Consider the following 18,768-nt stretch of genomic DNA (forward strand, 5'->3'; position numbering starts at 1 on the left):
ATAAGGGAGATTATTAGACTCTTCAGGGAGACAGGGAGATTCCTGCTATTTCAGGGAGTCTCTATGACAATCAGGGAGATTATTAGACTCTTCAGGGAGAGAGGGAGATTCCTGCTATTTCAGGGAGTCTCTATGACAATCAGGGAGATTATTAGAGTCTTCAGGGAGACAGGGAGATTGCTGCTATTTCAGGGGTCTCTATGACAATCAGGGAGATTATTAGACTCTTCAGGGAGACAGGGAGATTCCTGCTATTTCAGGGAGTCTCTATGACAATCAGGGAGATTATTAGACTCTTCAGGGAGACAGGGAGATTGCTGCAATTTCAGGGAGTCTCTATGACAATAAGGGAGATTATTAGACTCTTCAGGGAGTCTCTATGACAATCAGGGAGATCGGGAGATTGCTGCTATTTCAGGGTGTCTCTATGACAATCAGGGAGATTATTAGACTCTTCAGGGAGACAGGGAGATTGCTGCTATTTCAGGGAGTCTCTATGACAATCAGGGAGATTATTAGACTCTTCAGGGAGAGAGGGAGATTCCTGCTATTTCAGGGAGTCTCTATGACAATAAGGGAGATTATTAGACTCTTCAGGGAGAGAGGGAGATTCCTGCTATTTCAGGGAGTCTCTATGACAATCAGGGAGATTATTAGACTCTTCAGGGAGACAGGGAGATTGCTGCTATTTCAGGGAGTCTCTATGACAATCAGGGAGATTATTAGACTCTTCAGGGAGAGAGGGAGATTCCTGCTATTTCAGGGAGTCTCTATGACAATCAGGGAGATTATTAGACTCTTCAGGGAGACAGGGAGATTGCTGCTATTTCAGGGAGTCTCTATGACAATAAGGGAGATTATTAGACTCTTCAGGGAGACAGGGAGATTGCTGCTATTTCAGGGTGTCTCTATGACAATCAGGGAGATTATTAGACTCTTCAGGGAGACAGGGAGATTCCTGCTATTTCAGGGAGTCTCTATGACAATCAGGGAGATTATTAGACTCTTCAGGGAGAGAGGGAGATTCCTGCTATTTCAGGGAGTCTCTATGACAATAAGGGAGATTATTAGACTCTTCAGGGAGAGAGGGAGACTCCTGCTATTTCAGGGAGTCTCTATGACAATAAGGGAGATTATTAGACTCTTCAGGGAGAGAGGGAGATTGCTGCTATTTCAGGGAGTCTCTATGACAATCAGGGAGATTATTAGACTCTTCAGGGAGACAGGGAGATTGCTGCTATTTCATGGAGTCTCTATGACAATCAGGGAGATTATTAGACTCTTCAGAGAGACAGGGAGATTGCTGCTATTTCAGGGAGTCTCTATGACAATCAGGGAGATTATTAGACTCTTCAAGGAGACAGGGAGATTCCTGCTATTTCAGGGAGTCTCTATGACAATCAGGGAGATTACTGGACTCTTCAGGGAGACAGGGAGATTGCTGCTATTTCAGGGAGTCTCTATGACAATCAGGGAGATTACTGGACTCTTCAGGGAGACAGGGAGATTGCTGCTATTTCAGGGAGTCTCTATGACAATCAGGGAGATTATTAGACTCTTCAAGGAGACAGGGAGATTCCTGCTATTTCAGGGAGTCTCTATGACAATCAGGGAGAGTTGGCAAGTATGCCACTACTGCTGCCCCTGTGTGTACAGCTACCCCTACTGCTGCCCCTGTGTACATCGTTACCACTACTCATACGTGCCTACTTTTGAAAAAGCATTTCAGGGAGATTGTGAAAGCAATACCTATGAGCGCTGCGGTATAGTGGACTGTACTGCTACATCTGAGAGGCGTGTCATACATGTGATAGGCGTGTACTGCTACATCTGAGAGGCGTGTCATACATGTGATAGGCGTGTACTGCTACATCTGAGAGGCGTGTCATATATGTGATAGCCGTGTACTGCTACATCTGAGAGGCATGTCATACATGTGATAGGCGTGTACTGCTACATCTGAGAGGCGTGTCATACATGTGATAGCCGTGTACTGCTACATCTGAGAGGTGTGTCATAAACTTGATTTACATTGAAATGTAAATGAGCCCCAAAGCAGTTAGTAAGATCTACTTCTTGATGAAACACACTGATACTTTTCAGAGATTACATGTAGCCATAGGGATCATTGTGCCTTATACCCAATGCATGGAAATTATACTAATCATCCCATATGAATGTATATAGCTCTGCTTTCTTTTTTATATAACATCTTCACAAATGGGGTAAGGTGCAATCAGGGAGATTATTAGACTATTCAGGGAGATCGGGAGATTCCTGCTATTTCAGGGAGTCTCTATGACAATCAGGGAGATTATTAGACTCTTCAGAGAGACAGGGAGATTGCTGCTATTTTAGGGTGTCTCTATGATAATCAGGGAGAGTTGGCAAATATGATTTTATCTTCATCCACTTTATCTTTCCCCAAGGCTTAGTACATAGACCCCATAGTGACGGTGAAGCTCGGGGAGCACATGGCACCCTGCCCCTCGGCCCAGCCCACACCTGGCGATTGCATTAGCGTACCAATTTGAATCAGACCCACAGTACACAGAGAAAGTGAAAGAGTGAGAAGGGGGAACCTACTGTACAGTAGTTTTCTTGGCAATATTGCCTTTTCTTGTGTCTATTATTTCCTTTTATTTATACAGAGTTTCAATTTGTGAATAGAAGAAAATATGCTCAATTCTTTAAAACATAAACGTTATTTTTTTATTAAATAAAATTAGTATAATTTTAAATATTTTTATTTTTAGAATGTGAAATAAGTAATAAATTGTGAATTTAAAATCTGATTAATAGCTTTTCAGTCTATGACACAATGGGCCTGATTCTGCATGGATCGCAATTGCAACCGCGTACGCAAATCAGCCGATTGTTGCGTTGCACTGGGATTACGCATACAGACAGGAATCCATCGCAGAGTGAGTGACAGGTCGGAGGCGTTTGGGGGAGGTGACGGGGGAGTGGTCACAGAAACGCAGGAGTGCTTGCCTGTTTGAATGTCGTTGAATGGTAATTGCATAGGCAGCTTGTATATTCCCTGCATGCGACGCGATGTGCAATATCTGCGACGTGTCACAGCTGCAGTAAATTTGCGTAAGGGGCCGATGTTCTCCGATGTTACAGATGTATACGTAGGACTGCGAGGTTTTACGAATGTGAGAAAGGATCCGTGCTGAATCAGCCCCAATATAATTTATTCCTCCAATATGTCTGTATCTGTATGTGAATATACAGTCACTTTTTATTTGTTAGTCGTTTAGTTTCACAAGTACAATAATTTTGCTTAGTAGTAGAGTATTTATATTTGGTGGTGTAGATAGCTGCCTGTATTAAATTCTTACTTCATTTCGCTGTGTCTATCTTATGTTTAATATGCACTATTTCCATTCACCATTATTACTTGTGGAGGCACGCTGCATTTACTCACACACCATATCACAGGGAGTCAGTGCCCTAATTGTTGTTCTTAGCAAAACATAACCTGAGTTAAACCTGATATTATATCTGTACAGTCTATCAGGCTATGACAAGCATTCAGCAGCCAATCACAAGTCATGTTACAGGTCTGCCCTGAGGATAAAGTACAAGCCCAAAGTCATTCTTATTCATACTCCGGGGATCTGGCTGCAAACACTGCACCGTCCTGAGAAATGGGGACTCTGCTGAGAGGGATCATACTGTGCAGCCTCATACTGGGGGCTCTGGCAGCAGGTGAGAGATGTCACGTTACTGTCATACATTGGGGGGTGGGAGCAGGGTCAGACTCAGGGTTGTTACTCTGTTATTGTGCAATGTACCAATGTAAGAGTCTCTACGAGTCTAAACTTAGCTAATTACTCACTTCTTATTCCTGGTCCAGCTCCTTATTCACTTCTTATTCCTACTCCAGCTTCTTATTCACTTCTTATTCCTACTCCAGCTCCTTATTCACTTCTTATTCCTACTCCAGCTCCTTATTCACTTCTTATTCCTACTCCAGCTCCTTATTCACTTCTTATTCCTACTCCAGCTTCTTATTCACTTCTTATTCCTGCTCCAGCTCCATATTCACTTCTTATTCCTACTCCAGCTTCTTATTCACTTCTTATTCCTACTCCAGCTCCTTATTCACTTCTTATTCCTACTCCAGCTTCTTATTCACTTCTTATTCCTACTCCAGCTCCTTATTCACATCTTATTCCTACTCCAGCTCCTTATTCACTTCTTATTCCTGCTCCAGCTCCTTATTCACTTCTTATTCCTACTCCAGCTCCTTATTCACTTCTTATTCCTGCTCCAGCTTCTTATTCACTTCTTATTCCAGCTCCAGCTCCTTATTCACTTCTTATTCCTGCTCCAGCTCCTTATTCACTTCTTATTCCAGCTCCAGCTCCTTATTCACTTCTTATTCCTGCTCCAGCTTCTTATTCACTTCTTATTCCTACTCCAGCTTCTTATTCACTTCTTATTCCTGCTCCAGCTCCTTATTCACTTCTTATTCCTGGTCCAGCTCCTTATTCACTTCTTATTCCTGCTCCAGCTCCTTATTCACTTCTTATTCCTGCTCCAGCTTCTTATTCACTTCTTATTCCTGCTCCAGCTTCTTATTCACTTCTTATTCCTGCTCCAGCTTCTTATTCACTTCTTATTCCAGCTCCAGCTCCTTATTCACTTCTTATTCCTGCTCCAGCTTCTTATTCACTTCTTATTCCAGCTCCAGCTCCATATTCACTTCTTATTCCTGCTCCAGCTCCATATTCACTTCTTATTCCAGCTCCTTATTCACTTCTTATTCCTGCTCCAGCTCCTTATTCACTTCTTATTCCTACTCCAGCTCCTTATTCACTTCTTATTCCTACTCCAGCTTCTTATTCACTTCTTATTCCTGCTCCAGCTTCTTATTCACTTCTTATTCCTACTCCAGCTTCTTATTCACTTCCTATTCCTACTCCAGCTCCTTATTCACTTCTTATTCCTACTCCAGCTTCTTATTCACTTCTTATTCCTACTCCAGCTCCTTATTCACATCTTATTCCTACTCCAGCTCCTTATTCACTTCTTATTCCTGCTCCAGCTCCTTATTCACTTCTTATTCCTACTCCAGCTCCTTATTCACTTCTTATTCCTGCTCCAGCTTCTTATTCACTTCTTATTCCTGCTCCAGCTCCTTATTCACTTCTTATTCCAGCTCCAGCTCCTTATTCACTTCTTATTCCTGCTCCAGCTTCTTATTCACTTCTTATTCCTACTCCAGCTTCTTATTCACTTCTTATTCCTGCTCCAGCTCCTTATTCACTTCTTATTCCTGCTCCAGCTCCTTATTCACTTCTTATTCCTGCTCCAGCTTCTTATTCACTTCTTATTCCTGCTCCAGCTTCTTATTCACTTCTTATTCCTGCTCCAGCTTCTTATTCACTTCTTATTCCAGCTCCAGCTCCTTATTCACTTCTTATTCCTGCTCCAGCTTCTTATTCACTTCTTATTCCAGCTCCAGCTCCTTATTCACTTCTTATTCCTGCTCCAGCTCCTTATTCACTTCTTATTCCTGCTCCAGCTTCTTACTCACTTCTTATTCCTGCTCCAGCTTCTTATTCACTTCTTAGTCCTACTCCAGCTTCTTATTCACTTCTTATTCCTGCTCCAGCTTCTTATTCACTTCTTATTCATGCTCCAGCTCCTTATTCACTTCTTATTCCAGCTCCTTATTCACTTCCTTATTCCTACTCCAGCTCCTTAATCACTTCTTATTCCTACTCCAGCTTCTTATTCACTTCTTATTCCTGCTCCAGGTCCTTATTCACTTCTTATTCCTGCTCCAGCTCCTTATTCACTTCTTATTCCTGCTCCAGCTTCTTATTCACCACTTATTCCTGCTCCAGCTCCTTATTCACTTCTTATTCCTGCTCCAGCTTCTTACTCACTTTTTATTCCTGCTCCATCTTCTTATTCACTTCTTATTCCTGCTCCAGCTTCTTATTCACTTCTTATTCCTGCTCCAGCTTCTTACTCACTTCTTATTCCTGCTCCAGCTTCTTATTCACTTCTTATTCCTGCTCCAGCTTCTTATTCACTTCTTATTCCTGCTCCAGCTTCTTATTCACTTCTTATTCCTGCTCCAGCTTCTTATTCACTTCCTATTCCTGCTCCAGCTTCTTATTCACTTCTTATTCCTGCTCCAGTTTCTCATTCACTTCTTATTCCTGCTCCAGCTTTTTATTCACTTCTTATTCCTGCTCCAGCTTCTTATTCACTTCTTTTTCCTGCTCCAGCTTCTTATACACTTATTTTTCCTGCTCCAGCTTCTTATTCACTTCTTATTCCTGCTCCAGCTTCTTATTCACTTCTTATTCCTGCTCCAGCTTCTTATTCACTTCTTTTTCCTGCTCCAGCTTCTTATTCACTTCTTATTCCTGCTCCAGCTTCTCATTCACTTCTTATTCCTGCTCCAGCTTCTTATTCACTTCTTATTCCAGCTCCAGCTTCTTATTCACTTCTTATTCCTGCTCCAGCTTCTTATTCACTTCTTATTCCTGCTCCAGCTCCTTATTCACTTCTTATTCCTGCTCCAGCTTCTCATTCACTTCTTATTCCTGCTCCAGCTTCTTATTCACTTCTTATTCCTGCTCCGGCTTCTTATTCACTTCTTATTCCTGCTCCAGCTCCTTATTCACTTCTTATTCCTACTCCAGCTTCTTATTCACTTCTTATTCCTGCTCCAGCTCCTTATTCACTTCTTATTCCTGCTCCAGCTTCTTATTCACTTCTTATTCCTGCTCCAGCTTCTTATTCACTTCTTATTCCTGCTCCAGCTTCTTACTCACTTCTTATTCCTGCTCCAGCTTCTTATTCCCTTCTTATTCCTGCTCCAGCTCCTTATTCACTTTGCATTCCTACTCCAGATTCTTATTCACATCTTATTCCTGCTCTTACTTCTTATACACATCTTATTCCTACTCCAGCTCCTACTCCAGCTCCTTATTCACATTGTATTCCTACTCCAGATTCATATTCACATCTTATTCCTGCTCCAGCTCCTTATTCACATCTTATTCCTACTCCAGATTCGTATTCACATCCTATTCCTGCTCCAGATTCTTATTCACATTTTATTCCTAATCCAGATCCAGATTTTTATTCCTACTCCAGAATCTTATTCACATATTTTAATTGTATTTTGCTTGGCCCAACAAGGTTTTGGGCATGAAATCGGGTGGCAAAGTGGGCACAGGTAGTAATTTAATGATTTGAATGAGAAGCCTTAGTTTTACACGTGTTAAATAGCCTTGAGCCACATATTTGATACTTGGAACCAACAGAAGATGACCCTTACATATGACCCACTTGCATTTTGGGCAGGACATAGGCTGGCAAAGTGGGCACAGGTACTAGTTTTAATGAAATGAATAGAAACTTGGAAAACATAGGTAGAAACAGAACTTCTTTCACAATATTAGTTATGTTTGTTTTAATCCTTCTGATATCGGACAAATAGGTCACTAAGGGGGCGATTCAATTCACTGCGCTGTTTGGTCGGACTTATGGATTTATTCTAGCACCCTCCTGAGGGTGCGAGGAGAAATCTGACTAAAGTGCTGGGCGCACACCTGTTTCCCTGCTTAGCGCAGCAATGACAGCAGCGCAGCTGGCACTTTAGTCGGAGAATGCCGGTTCTCGCGACTAAACACCCAGGTTAAGTCCGACTTAACCTCTTCCTAACTATTTAGGCAGGGTGCTGCACCCTTCCCTTGAGCGTGCCCAGTACGTCTATAACTGCAGCAGAGACCCTGTACCTCGGCATAAACCGCTGACCCAACGGCTGCTTCCCTGTTTTGGCAGCCTGCGTGCCCCTCTCTGGTGACCAGGGCGTTATTTCTCCATCTCTGCTGGAGCACGGCACAGAAGTCTGTCCAATGACTTTGTGGGGCATCGCCGGGTGTTTTGAACCCCCTGGGTGCAGATGCTCAGTTAGTCACATTATATGGTAAAACATGCAGTGATAATTAATTAGGCCTGTAAAGATATACTTGACATGGCAAAACCGATACAAGAAGCTCACAGGAGCATATGATCAGCATTTGAAACAAGTTCAGTAACATTGGTGAATGGCAGAAACATATCAGACAGTGGCAGAAATTCCTTTAACTTGGCAGGCACAGACGCTCACAGAGGTTTATAGCAGAGTGTCACGCTACAGCCCTTAAAAAACACTTTCTTACCTCTCTGGTGCCTCTCCAGGCTAGTGCTGAGGTCCACTCACACTGTGCATCACTCCTGGATAGCACTGAGGTCTACTCACACTGTGCATCACTCCTGGATAGTACTGAGGTCAGCTCACGCTGCACATCGCTCCCGGCTGGTGCTGAGGTCTATCTTTGCTGCTCCTGGCCCATCCACTCAGTGTCCTCTCACTGAGCATGGAGATGGCTCTTCATAGCCCCTTACTCACAGTGTGTCTTCCCAGTATGATGGCACATAGGCTACATGCAAGAGTTCCATCCTAAACAACAGTATGGGTGCAGCCATGTTGGACTCTATCACCCTCCACTCTCCCTCATCTCAGAGCGCTGCTCCTAGACCAGCTGATCGCAGCATCCAATCCCCTTATAAATTCCATTTCCAGACTGGCCTCCGTTGCCAGTACAATGTCGCTTCTTACTGATCTTACAGCTCAGTGCGGAGCACCCAGGTTCTCTGTATCTGAACGGTTCCAGTCCGTGTGATAACAGTTCCAAGTCTGGTTACAAGTCTCCATTCCATCTAAAGCCCGGTACACACTAGACGATATGTCGTCCGATCTGGCCAGACCGGACGTAATGTCAGCAACATCATCTAGTGTGTACACTCAATGTCGGTGACGATGCGCACTCCCGCGCATTTTCAGCATCAGCGTCCGTTGGACCTGCATGCAGCATTGCCCTCCACCCTGGTATGTGCATAGCTAGGTAAGTGGCATTTAGTAACTATTTATTTAGCTCTCACTATGGTGTCTAGATCTAATATCTTCTCACTATAGGGCAAGTTTATTAACAAATTGTACCCTGAAAATATGCGGAAACTGCTGTTTTCACATGTTTAAGGGCAGAATGAAGTGTCCCTCAGGTGTACCATAGAGGAAAGCAGGAGATGTCGGCGATATATCCTGCTTTCCGTCTGCCATCTCCCACAGCAGTTATGCCTATAGTTTATATGGGGAAGGTATTTAACATATCTGTAAAGCGAAGCTTTGCAGATCTTGCCTGCAGATAGCATTAGCCCATTACCTACTATCGGGCTCCCTGCTGGAGAGGATCCCTCACCTTTGGGCTGCAGGAAGTCCTGAAGTGATATTTGGCTTTTACCGCATTGTGCAGCTGGAAATTTGCGCATGTGCAGTAGCCACAAAGGGGTCCGTAGATAGAAGCAAAGTGACCGCGGATGTGATCACTTCTTCCTGAATGGCGGCACAGGCTCCTATCAGAGCCCTTTCATGCATTAGAGCGGAACCAAAATCCTTATTACTGCGATTTACGGGAATAAGGTTTCTGAATTTTCGGGGGCAGACCGCATATTTTAATAAATTTGTCCCTTTAGCTTTTACTAAGGTAAGGTGTCTTTTTATATAGAAATTTCACCTTCATGACATCACTAAGTGACCCGTATGTCCTTTAGTACAGGGGTTACACATTTACCTCAGTTTTATTTTTTGTCATGTTACGGTCATGCTAACAGGGGGTGTTTCCCTTTGTTCATCTGCAGACTCTTAAGGTGGCCATACACGGTGAGATTCAATAGTTGGTCAGATCAGTTGTACGATTTCCCTTGAAAATTCTTCCCTTCAGATACAGGACGATTTGTATTTAAAATGAAACTATTTCACATAAGACCATACGATTTGATCAATCGCATCACATAATGTGTGTCAATTCCTACACGATCAGTTGAGATCTCTCTGCAAAACCACCTGATCTGTGATCCAACTAGACAACGGCAGGGACGCGCATTGGGGTCGCAGAAGACTCAAAATACAACTATTTTCAAATGATTGGTCTGTCCAACCTGTAGATACTGCCCAAATCGTGTGATCAATCATCCCGTGTATGGCCAGCATTATATTACCCTACTGATCTAAGCAAAGAGGGGAGAGAGATTAACGTTTTTGAATTTGGGTGCTAGTCACACCCTACAGCACAGGCCACACCCCCTGTGAAGACCACACCCCCACAACACTGGTCACACAGCCTGTGGCACTGAACACACCCCCTGCGGCACGGAACACCCCCCCACAACACTGGTCACACAGCCAGTGGCACTGAACACACCCCCTGCGGTACGGAACACACCCCTTGCATCAGCACACAATAGGGCCCTCATAAATTTCAGCTCCAGGAACAGGTGCACCTTATTCGGGCACTGATACTATCTGTAAGTGATATATAAGCCAAGAAGCAAAGTGCACATTAATTTACTATACAAAGCGATATTGAGCTGACCCTTAGTGCCAGATAGCCTGGAACGGTACCAACTAAAACAAGGGTAAGGAGAGAGTGCACACCTACTACTGATGTAGTAACCTGCCCCAAAGATAAATAAGAAGGCCGGGTCTTCTTCAACTACTATATGTGAAACACCAGACCCGTAACTAGACTTTCTGGTGCCCTGTGCCAGAAAGAGCATTGGCGCCCTCCTCATTTTTCAAAGGGACATAATGCACCCTAAAAAGGGCCATGGCCTCATGGGGAAGGGCCAGGGAAGAGATAGAGGAGGTCAGGAGATGATGGGGAGGAAATAAGAGGAAGCTGCAAGTAAGAATGATAATAAACAGAAATTTGACAGGCCCAACAGTGCTCCCTGACCTGTGGTGCCCTGTGCCATGGCACCGGCCACACTACCCTAGCTACGGACCTGTGAAACACGAGTCTGGGGGTTCATCCTAATCAATAAAAAGATACTCAAGGCTGCTCTGTTGGGTGCAAGTCTCAAATTTGTGGCCCAAGGCAAAACTACAGCTACTACTTATTCTGTCCAGGACAATAAGCATAGGGAGAGGACACTAAGCATAGGGAGAGGACAATAAGCATAGGGAGAGGACACTAAGCATAGGGAGAGGACAATAAGCATAGGGAGAGGACAGTAAGCATAGGGAGAGGACACTAAGCATAGGGAGAGGACACTAAGCATAGGGCAGAGGACACTAAGCATAGGGAGAGGACACTAAGCATAGGGAGAGGACACTAAGCATAGGGAGAGGACAATAAGCATAGGGAGAGGACAGTAAGCATAGGGAGAGGACACTAAGCATAGGGAGAGGACACTAAGCATAGGGCAGAGGACACTAAGCATAGGGAGAGGACACTAAGCATAGGGAGAGGACACTAAGCATAGGGAGAGGGCACTAAGCATAGGGAGAGGACACTAAGCATAGGGGAGAGGACACTAAGCATAGGGCAGAGGACACTAAGCATAGGGAGAGGACACTAAGCATAGGGAGAGGACACTAAGCATAGGGCAGAGGACACTAAGCATAGGGAGAGGACACTAAGCATAGGGAGAGGACAATAAGCATAGGGCAGAGGACACTAAGCATAGGGAGAGGACACTAAGCATAGGGAGAGGACAGTAAGCATAGGGAGAGGACACTAAGCATAGGGCAGAGGATAATAAGCATAGGGAGAGGACACTAAGCATAGTGAGAGGACAATAAGCATACGGAGAGGACAATAAGCATAGGCAGAGGACACTAAGCATAGGGCAGAGGACACTAAGCATAGGGAGAGGACACTAAGCATAGGGCAGAGGACAATAAGCATAGGGAGAGGACACTAAGCATAGGGAGAGGACACTAAGCATAGGGAAAGGACAATAAGCATAGGGCAGAGGACAATAAGCATAGGCAGAGGACACTAAGCATAGGGAGAGGACACTAAGCATAGGTAGAGGACACTAAGCATAGGCAGAGGACAATAAGCATAGGGCAGAGGACAGTAAGCATAGGGAGAGGACACTAAGCATAGGGAGAGGACACTAAGCATAGGGAGAGGACAGTAAGCATAGGGAGAGGACACTAAGCATAGGGAGAGGACACTAAGCACAGGGCAGAGGACACTAAGCATAAGGAGAGGACACTAAGCATAGGGCAGAGGACAATAAGCATAGGGAGAGGGCACTAAGCATAGGGAGAGGACACAAAGCATAGGGCAGAGGACAATAAGCATAGGGAGAGGACAGTAAGCATAGGGAGATGACAGTAAGCATAGGGAGAGGACACTAAGCATAGAGCAGAGGAAAATAAGCATAGGGAGAGGACACTAAGCATAGGGAGAGGACACTAAGCATAGGGAGAGGACAATAAGCATAGGCAGAGGACACTAAGCATAGGGCAGAGGACACTAAGCATAGGGAGAGGACACTAAGCATAGGGAGAGGACACTAAGCATAGGGCAGAGGACACTAAGCATAGGGAGAGGACACTAAGCATAGGGAGAGGACACTAAGCATAGGGCAGAGGACACTAAGCATAGGGAGAGGACACTAAGCATAGGGCAGAGGACAATAAGCATAGGGAGAGGACACTAAGCATAGGGAGAGGACACTAAGCATAGGGAGAGGACAATAAGCATAGGGAGAGGACACTAAGCATAGGGAGAGGACACTAAGCATAGGAAGAGGACACTAAGCATAGGCAGAGGACAATAAGCATAGGGCAGAGGACAGTAAGCATAGGGAGAGGACACTAAGCATAGGGAGAGGACACTAAGCATAGGGAGAGGACACTAAGCATAGGGAGAGGACAATAAGCATAGGGCAGAGGACACTAAGCATAGGGAGAGGACAATAAGCATAGGGAGGGGACACTAAGCATAGGGCAGAGGACACTAAGCATAGGGAGAGGACACTAAGCATAGGGAGAGGACAATAAGCATAGGGCAGAGGACACTAAGCATAGGGAGAGGACACTAAGCATAGGGAGAGGACACTAAGCATAGGGAGAGGACACTAAGCATAGGGCAGAGGACACTAAGCATAGGCAGAGGACACTAAGCATAGGGCAGAGGACACTAAGCATAGGGCAGAGGACACTAAGCATAGGGAGAGGACACTAAGCATAGGGCAGAGGACACTAAGCATAGGGAGAGGACACTAAGCATAGGGAGAGGACACTAAGCATAGGGAGCGGACAATAAGCATAGGGCAGAGGACACTAAGCATAGGGAGAGGACACTAAGCATAGGGCAGAGGACACTAAGCATAGGGAGAGGACACTAAGCATAGGGAGCGGACACTAAGCATAGGGAGAGGACACTAAGCATAGGGCAGAGGACACTAAGCATAGGGAGAGGACACTAAGCATAGGCAGAGGACACTAAGCATAGGCAGAGGACAATAAGCATAGGGAGAGGACACTAAGCATAGGGAGAGGACACTAAGCATAGGCCAGAGGACACTAAGCATAGGGAGAGGACACTAAGCATAGGGCAGAGGACACTAAGCATAGGGAGAGGACACTAAGCATAGGGAGAGGACACTAAGCATAGGGAGAGGACACTAAGCATAGGGCAGAGGACACTAAGCATAGGGAGAGGACACTAAGCATAGGGCAGAGGACACTAAGCATAGGGAGAGGACAATAAGCATAGGGAGAGGACACTGAGCATAGGGAGAGGACACTAAGCATAGGGAGGAGGACAATAAGCATAGGGAGAGGACACTAAGCATAGGGAGAGGACACTAAGCATAGGGAGAGGACACTAAGCATAGGGCAGAGGACAATAAGCATAGGGAGAGGACACTAAGCATAGGGAGAGGACACTAAGCATAGGGAGAGGACACTAAGCATAGGGCAGAGGACAATAAGCATAGGGAGAGGACACTAAGCATAGGGAGAGGACACTAAGCATAGGGAGCGGACACTAAGCATAGGGAGAGGATCAAACTGTCCCTGAGGAAGGAAGGTCCCAGGTTTTGCAGATTGTGCACTACTGTGTGCATCTATGTGTGAGGACATGTGTGTTTCTATGTGTGTGAGGACATGTGTGTTTCTATGTGTGTGAGGACATGTGTGTTTCTATGTGTGTGAGGACATGTGTGTTTCTATGTGTGAGGACATGTGTGTTTCTATGTGTGAGGACATGAGTGTTTCTATGTGTGAGGACATGTGTGTTTCTATGTGTGAGGACATGTGTGTTTCTATGTGTGAGGACATGAGTGTTTCTATGTGTGAGGACATGTGTGTTTCTATGTGTGAGGACATGAGTGTTTCTATGTGTGAAGACATGTGTGTTTCTATGTGTGAGGACATGTGTGTTTCTATGTGTGTGAGGACATGTGTGTTTCTATGTGTGTGAGGACATGTGTGTTTCTATGTGTGTGAGGACATGTGTGTTTCTATGTGTGTGAGGACATGTGTGTTTCTATGTGTGAGGACATGTGTGTTTCTATGTGTGAGGACATGAGTGTTTCTATGTGTGAGGACATGTGTGTTTCTATGTGTGAGGACATGTGTGTTTCTATGTGTGAGGACATGAGTGTTTCTATGTGTGAGGACATGTGTGTTTCTATGTGTGAGGACATGAGTGTTTCTATGTGTGAGGACATGTGTGTTTCTATGTGTGAGGACATGTGTGTTTCTATGTGTGTGAGGACATGTGTGTGTGTGTTTCTATGTGTGTGAGGACATGTGTGCATCTATGTGTGTGAGGACATGTGTGTTTCTATGTGTGTGAGGACATGTGTGTTTCTATGTGTGAGGACATGTGTGTTTCTATGTGTGAGGACATGTGTGTTTCTATGTGTGAGGACATGTGTGTTTCTATGTGTGTGGACATGTGTGTTTCTATGTGTGTGAGGACAAGTGTGTTTCTATGTGTGTGAGGACATGTGTGTTTCTATGTGTGTGAGGACATGTGTGTTTCTATGTGTGTGAGGACATGTGTGTTTCTATGTGTGAGGACATGTGTGTTTCTATGTGTGAGGACATGTGTGTTTCTATGTGTGAGGACATGTGTGTTTCTATGTGTGAGGACATGTGTGTTTCTATGTGTGTGAGGACATGTGCGTGCAGGGGCTGGCTGACAACTTTTAGCCTGGGGGGCAAATGCATGCAGGCGGCCCTGGCAGAGGAGTAGCGTGTAGCCAGGGTGTCCGAAGAATATGCGTGCTACGGCGCCCCCCCCCCCCTCAAGTGTTCCAGGGAGGAGGCGGGACCATATGGGATTAATGTAAGGTAAAAATAAAGATTAGGGCAGCCCCCTGTCGTAGTGCCCATATGAAGTGCCCACGTGTGCCACAGGAGAGAACACCCTTATGCAGGCCTCCAGTAGTGCCCCCAGTAGTAGTCCCCCCTTGTAGTGCCCCAGTAGTAGTAGTCCCCCCCCTTTGTAGTGCCCCCAGTAGTAGTCCCCCCATTTGCAGTGCCCCCAGTAGTAGTAGTCCCCCCCTTTGAGGTGCCCCCATTAGTAGTAGTCCCCCCCTTGTAGTGTCCCCAGTAGTAGTAGTCCCCCCTTGTAGTGTCCCCAGTAGTAGTAGTCCCCAGTAGTAGTAGTCCCCCACTCCCCTTGTAGTAGTAGTAGTCCCCTTATAGTGCCCACAGTAGTAGTAGTCCCCAGTAGTAGTAGTCCCCTCCCCCTTGTAGTGCCCCCAGTAGTAGTAGTCCCCCACCCCCCTTGTAGTGTCCCCAGTAGTAGTAGTAGTCCCCTTATAGTGCCCCCAGTAGTAGTCCCCAGAAGTAGTAGTCCCCTCCCTCTTGTAGTGCCCCCAGTAGTAGTAGTCCCCCACCCCCCTTGTAATGCCCCCAGTAGTGGTAGTCCCCCCCTTTGTAGAGCCCCCAGTAGTGCCAGTAGACACACATAATATAAAAACAAAATAAAAAAAAACACTTACCTGAATCCCCGCTCCCGCCGCCGCCATCTGCTCCTCCGTCTGTCCTCCCGGGCCGGGCTGCTCTGCATTATGGGAGAGACGTCATATGACATCATGACGTCTCTCCCATTGCCCACTGCGGGAGCCGGAAGATGGAGCGGCTCCCGCAGTGGGCGCAGCAGCAGCTAATGAGAGTCTGACAGACTCTCATTGGCTGCTGATCAAACACACAGCTGCCGGTGCCGGCGGCTGTGTGTTTGTCAGTGTAGCGCTGACCGAACTCCATCCGGTCAGCGCTACACACGCGGTGCAGTCTGTGTCACAGTGACACAGACTGCACCGGCCCGCGGCCTGCATGACGCTGCAGCCCGGGGGCACATGGCACCCTGCCCCCCGGCCCAGCCCGCCACTGTCTGCGTCTGTATCCATGTGTGAGGACATGTGTGTGTAGCCATGTGTGAGGACATGTGTGTGTGTATCCATATGTGAAGACATGTGTATGTATCCATGTGCTAGGACATGTCTGTGTACCTATGTGTGTGAGTACATGTTTATGTATTCATGTGTGAGGACATGTGTGTGTGTGTATCCATGTGAGTGAGTGTATCCATGTGTGTGTGTATTCATGTGTGAGGACATGTGTGTGTGTGTATCCATGTGTGAGGACATGTGTGTGTGTGTATCCATGTGTGAGCACATGTGTGTGTGTATCCATGGGGTCTACTTACTAAGCAGTGTTAGGAGACAGAGTGAAAAGTGATAAGAAAGTGATAAGGTACCAGCCAATCAGCTCCCAACTGTTATTTTTCAAACACAACCTGTGAGATGACAGTTCAGAGCTGATTGGCTGGTACCTTATCACTTTTCACTCTGTCTCCTAACACTGCTTAGTAAATAGACCCCTATGTGTGTGAGGACATGTGTGTATGTATCCATATGTGAGGACATGTGTGTGTGTATCTATGTGTGTGAGGACATGTGTGTGTGTATCCGTGTGTGAGGACATGTGTGTGTGTATCTATGTGTGTGAGGACATGTGTGTGTGTATCCATGTGAGGACATGTGTTTGTATCTATGTGTGTGAGGACATGTGTCTTTGTATCTATGTGTGTGAGGACATGTGTGTTTGTATCTATGTGTGTGAGGACGTGTGTGTATCCATGTGAGGACATGTGTGTGAGGACATGTGTGTGTGTATCTATGTGTGTGAGGACATGTGTGTGTATCTATGTGTGTGAGAACATGTGTCTTTGTATCTATGTGTGTGAGGACATGTGTCTTTGTATCTATGTGTGTGAGGACATGTGTGTTTGTATCTATGTGTGTGTATCCATGTGAGGACATGTGTGTGAGGACATGTGTGTGTGTGTGTATCTATGTGTGTGAGGACATGTGTGTGTGTATCTATGTGTGTGAGGACATGTATGTTTGTGTATCCATGTGTGAGGACCTGTGTGTGTATCCATCCGAGGACATGTGTTTGTGTATCTATGTGTGTGAGGACATGTGTGTTTGTATCTATGTGTGTGAGGACATGTGTGTGTATCCATGTGAGGACATGTGTGTGAGGACATGTGTGTGTGTGTATCTATGTGTGTGAGGACATGTGTGTGTGTATCTATGTGTGTGAGGACATGTATGTTTGTGTATCCATGTGTGAGGACCTGTGTGTGTATCCATCTGAGGACATGTGTTTGTGTATCTAGTGTGTGAGTACATGTGTGTGTATCCATGTATGACAACATGTCTGTGTACTTCTAAGTGTGTGTAGATATCTATGTGTATGAGAATATGGGTGTGTCTGTGTGTAAGTGTGTGTATTCATGTGTGAGTACATGGGTGTGTGTATCTATGTGTGTGAGTACATGGGTGTGTGTATCAATATGTGTGAGTACATGGGTGTGTGTATCTATGTGTGTGAGTACATGGGTGTGAATACATGGGTGTGTGTATCTATGTGTGTGAGTACATGCGTGTTTGCATGTTTAGAAGAATTTGCTGTACTGTGTGCTGCCTACAGGGGGAAGGCCAGGAGCTCCCCCCGCTGAGAGTGACATGGGCTGAGCTGTATTGTATGCTGCCTACAGGGGTAAGGCCAGGAGCTCCCCGCGCTGAGAGTGACATGGGCTGAGCTGTACTGTATGCTGCCTACAGGGGGAAGGCCAGGAGCTCCCCCCGCTGAGAGTGACATGGGCTGAGCTGTACTGTGTGCTGCCTACAGAGGGAAGGACAGGAGCTCCCCCCGCTGAGAGTGACATGGGCTGAGCTGTACTGTGTGCTGCCTACAGGGGGAAGGACAGGAGCTCCCCCCGCTGAGAGTGACATGGGCTGAGCTGTACTGTGTGCTGCCTACAGGGGGAAGGACAGGAGCTCCCCCCGCTGAGAGTGACATGGGCTGAGCTGTACTGTGTGCTGCCTACAGGGGGAAGGACAGGAGCTCCCCCCGCTGAGAGTGACATGGGCTGAGCTGTACTGTGTGCTGCCTACAGGGGGAAGGACAGGAGCTCCCCCCGCTGAGAGTGACATCGGCTGAGCTGTACTGTGTGCTGCCTACAGGGGGAAGGCCAGGAGCTCCCCCCGCTGAGAGTGACATGGGCTGAGCTGTACTGTGTGCTGCCTACAGGGGGAAGGCCAGGAGCTCCCCCTGCTGAGAGTGACATGGGCTGAGCTGTACTGTGTGCTGCCTACAGGGGGAAGGACAGGAGCTCTCCCCGCTGAGTGTGACATGGGCTGAGCTGTATTGTGTGCTGCCTACAGGGGGAAGGACAGGAGCTCCCCCTGCTGAGTGTGACATGGGCTGAGCTGTATTGTGTGCTGCCTACAGGGGGAAGGACAGGAGCTCCCCCCGCTGAGTGTGACATGGGCTGAGCTGTATTGTGTGCTGCCTACTGTGGGAAGTACAGGAGCAATCAGCGCTGACCTGGTTTCTAACGCGGTGCTGGTTGGATG

General features: G+C 46.3%; 1 protein-coding gene across 1 annotated transcript in view; it reads left to right on the plus strand.

Annotated features, from left to right (window-relative positions):
- The first annotated feature begins 3,630 nt into the window (after nucleotides 1–3,630).
- Nucleotides 3,631–18,768, plus strand: part of LOC148443177 (pyrethroid hydrolase Ces2e-like) — a 75,379-nt gene continuing 60,241 nt past the window's right edge. Inside the window, exon 1 of the mRNA XM_088463129.1 lies at nucleotides 3,631–3,717. Coding sequence (XP_088319255.1) covers nucleotides 3,657–3,717 — 61 coding nt within the window. The 5' untranslated portion in view covers nucleotides 3,631–3,656. The remainder of the gene's footprint in view (nucleotides 3,718–18,768) is intronic.

This window comes from Taudactylus pleione, unplaced genomic scaffold (genome assembly GCF_031769625.1).
Source record: "Taudactylus pleione unplaced genomic scaffold, aTauple2 ptg001318l, whole genome shotgun sequence".
Lineage (NCBI taxonomy): Eukaryota > Metazoa > Chordata > Amphibia > Anura > Myobatrachidae > Taudactylus > Taudactylus pleione.